Source organism: Photinus pyralis, unplaced genomic scaffold, assembly GCF_008802855.1.
Source record: "Photinus pyralis isolate 1611_PpyrPB1 unplaced genomic scaffold, Ppyr1.3 Ppyr1.4_LG10, whole genome shotgun sequence".
Classification (NCBI taxonomy): Eukaryota; Metazoa; Arthropoda; class Insecta; order Coleoptera; family Lampyridae; genus Photinus; species Photinus pyralis.
Genome location: NW_022170250.1, coordinates 18,264,767 through 18,273,287, shown reverse-complemented (window position 1 = coordinate 18,273,287; position 8,521 = coordinate 18,264,767). Strand labels below are relative to the sequence as shown.

Sequence of the window (8,521 nt, the reverse complement as noted above, 5' to 3'; positions counted from 1 at the left end):
ATATACCAGATGGTTATAGGTACTGAAGTGATCCGACCTTAATAAATTAATATTGGTATAAGATCTACATTTTAACATAATCTATATTAATATTTCTAAAGGAGTGTTGCAAGACCTTTCCTAAATATTAATATGGCGATATTTATTTGACTTGAATACGTAACTCATTGTATAAACAGAAATGCTTGAGCTCGTTCACTTTTCACATAGTTTCCAGGAAGTGATAAATAAAAACAGAAATGGATAAGTACTAAACTTGTAAAGTAAGCGCTCGGGCGGGTAGTCAATAAGATTCAATGAAATTAATTGAGTCGAGCTATTAAACATGGGCGAATCGAGAACACGCAATTGTAATGTTACAGAGGTGCAATACTGTTCTCGCCGTACATTAAATAAATTCAATATGTATATTAATTTGCAAGTAACCATAATTCTATATAAACCGGTGTGTGGTCTGATATGAATGCAACAGAAGGAGGCGTTGGTCAGAGACGAACTTAATAAGTTACGAGTTACAGATTTGTGTACGTGCTTTATTATTAATGAAAATTAAGCCGCGCGAAACTATGCGTTCGGCTGTCAATTATTTGTAATTGGAAACGGAATTGAGTTTGCTAATTACGCAAGCTGCTAGTAAATTAAATTACCTTAACTAGAAGGATTAATTAATTCCTCGAATAATTTGACTCATATTTTAATTTTATCACTTCATGAATATACATTGAAGTCTATCAAAGGAGGTTACACTGGTTTCGCTTGGTATTATAATGTTTCCTGCTGCTGACAGTAAGGCCAAATAGTGCCTTAAATTGTGGTTATGTAGAAACTATGCCTATTATAATAAAGACATTATTATTCTGTTTAGTGGGCCATTAAAGCTCCAACGTTGGTTCTGGAAACCGCAGGACATTTCCGTTTCCGTGGCCAATCGGTGCCGAGTACTGCCAATTATGCGTTCGCTCGTAGTAGACCGAAAATTAAAGGCTAGGCCAACGAAAAGAATAATATCAGTACATACTACATTTAATTCATTGTTATTTTTCCCCGTAAATTAACGAAAACGTCCTGCTAACACTTTTCAACGTTTAAAAATATATCGTGCTCGCTTTTCAAAGAAAGGCTTTTTGGATCAAACGTGATCGGTAGCTTCGTTCTCTCGTTGAGCGTAAATCGAAACTGGTTCAACATGGCTACCACGGCCACCTTCACCTGCATTAATCCAAATCGCATCCCTAAAAGGCGAAGTATTAGTGAAGGGGTCTTGTGGGAGCGATGCCTTTTACCTAGACAATTTCTCGGTCCCTCGCCGAACGGCATCCAAGCGCAAGAGGGACGAGCCGCTTTATTTTCGGGCGAGAATCTTTCCGGGTCGAACTTGTAGGGCTCGGGGTAGTATTCGGGATCGTAGTGGACTCCAAGAAGGGGTATTCGTATTTGGGTGCCCTTTTCCACCGTTAGATTTGTACCCGGCAGTCTGTAGGTTTGCGTGCACTGTCTTACGAGTAACCCGCCGGGTGGGTACATTCTTAGCGCCTCTAAGAGTAAAGCGTTACCCCAAGCTGTTACCCTCCAGTCTCTTACCTGAAACGCATTGATCGAGATAAGGCATCTGCATGATGGCGTTGTAGGTAATCTTCGAGTCGTTCTTCTTCAGCACCTCGCGAATTTCGGCCCGAAGCGTTTCCTGCGCGTGCGGATTTCTGCTCAGCTCAAAGAAGCAGAAGGTCATGGCGGTCGTAGCCGTATCGAATCCGGCGCTGAAGAACCCAAAGCACTGGGCGGCCATTTCGTTGATTGTCATCTCGCTTTCGCCTGGTACGTTCCTCCCTCGGTTTCTCAACTCGATCAGCAGCTGAATAAGGTCCTTGTTCGTGACGTTATTGGCCTCCCTGTAAGTCGCAACGTCCCCCACGAGTTTTACAAAGAAGTCGCCCACGTCTTTGGGTATAAACCTAGCGTTGAGACGAAACATCAGACCAGGGCAGATCCTCATTAGTGCATCCTTCAGTACTCCGAACAAATCTCTTCGAAAGGCGTTCATGGCGTGCTTTCTAAATTCGGAATCCTGCTGACTTAAGCCGTTGCATTCCACCCCAAAGCCAGCCGTGCCTATGGTATCCATGGCGAATCTGGCGAAGGTGTCCTTAACATCAACCGGCCGTTTGTCTCTGATGCATTGTGCCATAAGCTCGCCTAACTTTTTCGTGTGATTTTCAAAAGTCTCAAACATCATCCTCATGTTATCCGAAGTGTATGCCTCCGATACCTTCACCCTGACGTTCCTCCATTTTTGGCCTTTCAAATTGAAGGTCATCCCACTTAAGGGGTCGGCCTCTTCGTTGACATACATCGGCCGGTCGGTGAAAGACGCGAAATCCTTCACCAACACTCGCCTGATTAAGTCATTGTCGGTTATGACCAAGACTGGCAACGTCGAGAAGTAAAAACCGCCATATTTCAACTTCTTCATCTTATGCTCGTTGTAGAAATCCGCATACATCACGTGCAGAGATTTCTTCTGGGTCATGTAACTTTTGGCGTGGCCATAAGGAAAGGTCACAGGCGGAACCTTGACGCCCCTCTTCTGCCAATAAGACCATGCGTTTTTGAAGTACAAAACCAACCCCGCTACCACTGCAAGAAGAACTGCCAATAGGATCACTAGCACCATCTTTTCTCATCGACGATCAGCGTACCGTTATACTTTAAATGTGCGTGTACGAAAGTCACTTTTTGACCCACTAATAAATGGATTTTTATGAACTAACAAGTTTACCAATCTTCTATCTCTCAGCTTGCGACAAAGGTCAAGTTATGCAGATTGTAATAGCTTAATCTATATTTGTGCTTGAACAACAACCAAAAATTATAATCTTTATTACCACTTACATCACTTTTCATGCTATCGTCTTCCAAAATAATGTTTCCAAAGGTCTTCTACACTGTACCTTTAAAAATCCAAATAAATCCTCAAAGGTTTTCAAGAATCTACCAATAGTTTCATAGGAGCTTTGGGAGGCTGTAATTGGATTTTAACACCTTGGAAGGTCCTGAATTCCCGTTAAGTGTGTTTAGGACACTCGCCTTTTTTTGGATCCTTAAAAGACGCGAAAAGTGGACAAGAGCCTTCCAATTACCGTTACAGTCCCTAAATTCTTTCCTATTTTAAGAGCCGAGCCATCAGGAACTTTTGTGAGTCTTTGAGAATCACAATGGACCTTTAGGAATCTTTTGGGCGCTTTGAAAGCCGTAGTCAACCGCCATTAAGAGTCTCCCAAAGGTTTTAAATGCCTCTTGGCTTCCACAAGACCCCTTCACTAACACTTCGCCTTTTAGGGATTTGGATTAATGCAGGTGAAGGTGGCCGTATGGTAGCCATGTTGAACCAGTTTCGATTTACGCTCAACGAGAGAACGAAGCTACCGATTACGTTTGATCCAAAAAGACTTTCTTTGAAAAGCGAGCACGATATATTTTTAAACGTTGAAAAGTGTTAGCAGGACGTTTTCGTTAATTTACGGGGAAAAATAACAATGAATTAAATGTAGTATGTACTGATATTATTCTTTTCGTTGACCTAGCCTTTAATTTTCGGTCTACTACGAGCGAACGCATAATTGGCAGTACTCGGCACCGATTGGCCACGGAAACGGAAATGTCCTGCGGTTTCCAGAACCAACGTTGGAGCTTTAATGGCCCACTAGACAGAATAATAATATTATAATAGGCATAGTTTCTACATAACCACAATTTAAGGCACTATTTGGCCTTACTGTCAGCAGCAGGAAACATTATAATACCAAGCGAAACCAGTGTAACCTCCTTTGATAGACTTCAATGTATATTCATGAAGTGATAAAATTAAAATATGAGTCAATTATTCGAGGAATTAATTAATCCTTCTAGTTAAGGTAATTTAATTTACTAGCAGCTTGCGTAATTAGCAAACTCAATTCCGTTTCCAATTACAAATAATTGACAGCCGAACGCATAGTTTCGCGCGGCTTAATTTTCATTAATAATAAAGCACGTACACAAATCTGTAACTACTAACTTATTAAGTTCGTCTCTGACCAACGCCTCCATCTGTTGCATTCATGTCAGACCACAAACCGGTTTATATAGAATTATGGTTACTTGCAAAATAATATACATATTGAATTTATTTAATGTACGGCGAGAACAGTATTCACCTCTGTAACATTACAATTGCGTGTTTTCGATTCGCACATGTTTAATAGCTCTACTCAATTAATTTCATTGAATCTTATTGACTACCCGCCCGAGCGCTTACTTTACAAGTTTAGTATCCATTTCGGTTTTTATTTACCACTTCCTGGAAACTATGTGAAAAGTGAACGAGCTCAAGCATTTCTGTTTATACAATGAGTTACGTATTCAAGTCAAATAAATATCGCCATATTAATATTTAGGAAATGTCTTGCAACACTCCTTTAGAAATATTAATATAGATTATGTTAAAATTTAGATCTTATACCAATATTAATTTATTAAGGTCGGATCACTTCAGTACCTATAACCATCTGGTATATTTCTAGCTTTAAGGACGGACCAAAGTAAATCTTAGGTACCCTTGAGTTTCTACAATGTACAGTTCTCTTAGATTATTGCTGAACGCCACAAACTATTAAACGGCCTTAAAGACCCACGAAATCTAAAAAGTCTGTTAAGCACTAAAAGCCACACTCTTAAAAACTAAGATCCTTGAAGATTAAATGTCTATTAAGTGTTTTAAAAGACATTTGAAGGCTTTTAAAAACTTAAAGCCATAGAGAACCATACACGTTTTTTTTAAGTTTCTTAAAGTTCTCAAAAGCATGAAGGATCGGCACTTAAAAAGATGTAGATTGAATTTAATGTGTACACTGATCTTATGTTTTCCTGATACAACTCGTTTCTGTAAAGTTGCTCTCTGAAGCCTTCTTTTACTATAGTTTTCTGTAAAAAACTCTTCATTTCTAAGAAATACTGCCTGTATCAGCATTATAAAACCGATAACTTAAACCTTTATTGTACTTTGCTCTCCTCCTGATATAAGTATCTCTAAGAATGGTTCTGTATGAGGAAGATATAGCCAATCGTGCTTCCTTAAACTGATTCGTAAGAAATTGGTATCTCTATCCGAAGAATACAGACGGAATTTTAAGTCTACCTTACATTATGGGCTCCTGATTTCTATGAATGGTTTAAGACTCCAGAAGGCGAAGATTTACATCAATCAACCAATACACCCACTAGTGTATCATTAACTCTTGATAAAACCTGCTTTTTTAGCGTATAATATACTGTCAGAAGAGGAAAATTGAACTCACCTCCTGATAACTCATTTCTAAAAATGAAATGTCTGTGTAAAGGTAAAAAAACAAAAACATAAATGTTCCTTTATTTTAGTCTCTTGATAGAACACCATCTCTAAAGGCAGAATTAAATTATTTGGCAAATACCTACACAGCGTTTTTTGTATTATGTTCTCCTGATAAGTAGCATCTCTAGGAATGGGTTTGAGTCAAGGGTCTTAGATGGATTTTCATTAATTGATCGCGTCTCATTGACACCAACTTTTCTCTAAGATTAGGGCCTTCCCTTGTATTATGTAGCCCTGGTACAGCCCACTGGTTTTAGTGTCAGGAGAGCAGAGCTATAGATTGTGATTAGTTACTCAATAGCCGTTAATTAATTCCTGATACCAATTCGCCTGAGGATGTAACTGGTGGTCGCTTTGTGATTAAAGGGGAAATTTCTTTTAAAACCTTTCACAGACATTTTAGTCTTAAGAAATGTTTAAAAAAGTCTCATTCTGTATGGGTTTTTGGAAGTCGAAACCTTAGGATCCTTTAAGGGTAAGAGTTCTTCATCTTTCTAAGAGGCGAAAGTTTAAGAGGCCTTCTAAGAATATCCAATAAACTCAAAGGGTTTCCAAATCCTTTGATCACTTCCAAAAGTCATTCCTTTAGAACCGTCTATTAGTATATACGAGCTCCACCTTAACCATATCCCATACTACATCGGGGGGGAGTTCCCCAAACTCACTATGGTTTAGGACGTTTAAAAGACTTTAGAAGTCGGATCTGTGATAAGAGCCTCCTAGGGGATTAGTCTTCAAGAAATATTTTTAAGCCTTTTGAGACCTCATACACGTCAGAAGCCTTTGTTAGTCCTTAAGATCTTTATGATCAATTATGAAGCTTAAATGTTTTCTCCTTAAAGACTTTCAATGGCCTCCATAGTCTCTGAGTGGCCCTAAGGGCATGTAGAAAGCCTGTTGAGGATCCCTGAGAGACTGATAATAATCTTTGAGAGTATCTTATTAGTACGAAACATTTACAATCTTTGATCTCCATAAGTGTGCAAAGATTTGAAAACTCTAACAGCCTTTTATAGGCTTTCAGAGCCTTTATTTAAATTATAGATTTCGAAATTTTCAAAAAGCCTTTAAAATTCTTGATAGGATCTAAGAGTGTTAAAAAACCTTTGAAGGTTTTTAGAAACATCTATCGATTTCCAACAGCCTTTAAGGTCTCCAGTAGCTCCTCAGGGCTCCAAAGGGTCTTCCAGAAAGCGAAACCTTTAAAGGGATTCTGTAAGAGTTATAGTTTTTAAGTCTTAAAGAGACTCCAAAACCATTTTGGAACCTTTAACGACAGGGGCTTTCAAATGTGTTAGTTCGATTGCTAGATTGCTCTTCTCTTGGTACTTTCTCATTTCTAACAACTTATCCATTTTCTCCTCTTCTCTTCCTCTGCCTCTTAGCGGAGTTCCTTGAAACCGTCGACTCTTCTCAAACGCTTCTTCTACTCCGGTTGCATCAAGTTCTCTCTCTTTTTCTCTTTGTACCTCCGTTAGCGTTTGATGCTTCGTCGCTGTCTATTCCTTTTGTTTTCCTTTTCAGGAATTCAGTGCTTATTTTTGATATCCTTAGCGTCAGATCACATGCCGCTCGACCCGTCGGACTCTGACCTTTGTCGTTGTTATCGTTATTGCGTTGGTATTAGGCTAATTTTATCTCATGTGGCGTTGAAAATTTTATTACCGTCTACTTTCGACACTTTCGTCCACTCTTCGCTTGAGTTAGGCAATTGCTAGCTATTTCCAGGGAAATGAAGATTAATTGCGGAGCAAAAATCAAACGTGCGCTCACTACAACTAGACCTTTAAAAGTTACCAATATTCTCAAATAGCGGACGGCAAGAGCTTCCCCATGCCTTTCTTAGGGTCCCTTTCTTTAAGACATGAGCCTTTAAAGGCTTTGTGAAATCTTGGACGGCTTCGATAATCTTAATCAGTCCTTAAGAATCTTGACGAGCTTAAAATACCTTTGGCATTTGAACTTTGGCAATCTTTAAGAATTCCCAGAAGTTTTCAGGAGGGAATTTTGAAACCCTAGGTTGACGCTTCATCTTTAAGAGCCTTTAGAAGACTTACTTTCTAAGATGTTTTAAAATCAAACCTTTAAGGTCATTTAGTGGTGTCTGTGGTAGTCTCTAAGAACCTCCTTATAGTCGCTACAGCCTCAAAGATTCTACAAGAAGCTGCAGAATCTTTTAAACGCTTTAAGGTTAATACATTAATGTTTAAGAGACTTCTTGAGTCTCCATGAATAAAACCCAATAATTTCATATGGTTGCCAAAAGCCTTTAGGACCTTGCAAAAGATCAAGGCTTTAAAGGTTCTAACACAAACCACAAGGCTCTTGGATATTCCCAAAGGCCTAAGGCTTTTAGAAACTCGCGGAAAAGGTTCTTAAAGATTAAGACTGAGGTCTTATCTACAAGACGACCCATTAATCCAAGTAACCTCGTTTGCCCTACAAAAGCCCCCCCCCCCCCCCCCACCTTGAGTGTATTCGACTCCGGAAACTCCACCCTTGGAGAATCCCCTCCCAAGAGTTTCACCAAAAATGTGGCTGCGTATCCATCTGCCTACAAACAGCCTGTACCTCCCCTCCTCTTTAGAAAGGAGGGGAGCCCGTCTGTTTTGCTTCCCGTCCCCTTGCAGCTTGTAAACGTTTGAGTGTGCAATATTTTAGTTTCCAGAGGTCAAGGTTTGCAGCACTCGTTTTTTCTATGATTGGAGCCTATTCACCTCTGGGAGAGGAGGAGGGGGGTTCAAAACTTCGAAAGTCAAGCGATGCAAAATGAAAAAAGTGTTAGCGGACGGAAAGTGGTGGGGGAGGGGACCTTATAAAGCAAATGTTTCCCACGGTCAACGTACGAGTTAGGCTAAGTGGCGACTAGTCGGAGAGGGGCTGACTCTTTCAGCGCTTAGGAAACGGTATGGAAAGAGGGGGGGGGGGGCATAACACAAATAATTGATTGTATTAAAATCAAAGAAAAAAAGAAGTTGGAACGTCACCAAGAATTATTTTCAGAATTTCGGGATGTGTCCAACTGCATCCCTCTACTCATTCCCTCCACTGGTGAAGTCGGTGAGGGGAGGGGGTAGAATAAATTTCGCAGTCAATATACTACCACAGATATACGTACTGAAAGTGCCAAACTAA

General features: G+C 39.7%; 1 protein-coding gene across 1 annotated transcript; it reads right to left on the bottom strand.

Moving 5' to 3' along the window:
• Positions 1–1,007: 1,007 nt before the first annotated feature.
• Positions 1,008–2,765, bottom strand: LOC116162490 (probable cytochrome P450 6a13). Its single transcript, XM_031476115.1, has 3 exons — positions 1,582–2,765; positions 1,284–1,535; positions 1,008–1,232 (listed from the first exon to the last, which is right to left on the bottom strand). Exons 1-3 carry the CDS (start codon positions 2,669–2,671, stop codon positions 1,069–1,071), a joined length of 1,506 nt encoding a protein of 501 aa, XP_031331975.1. The 5' UTR covers positions 2,672–2,765; the 3' UTR covers positions 1,008–1,068.
• Between the last annotated feature and the right edge of the window lie 5,756 nt (positions 2,766–8,521).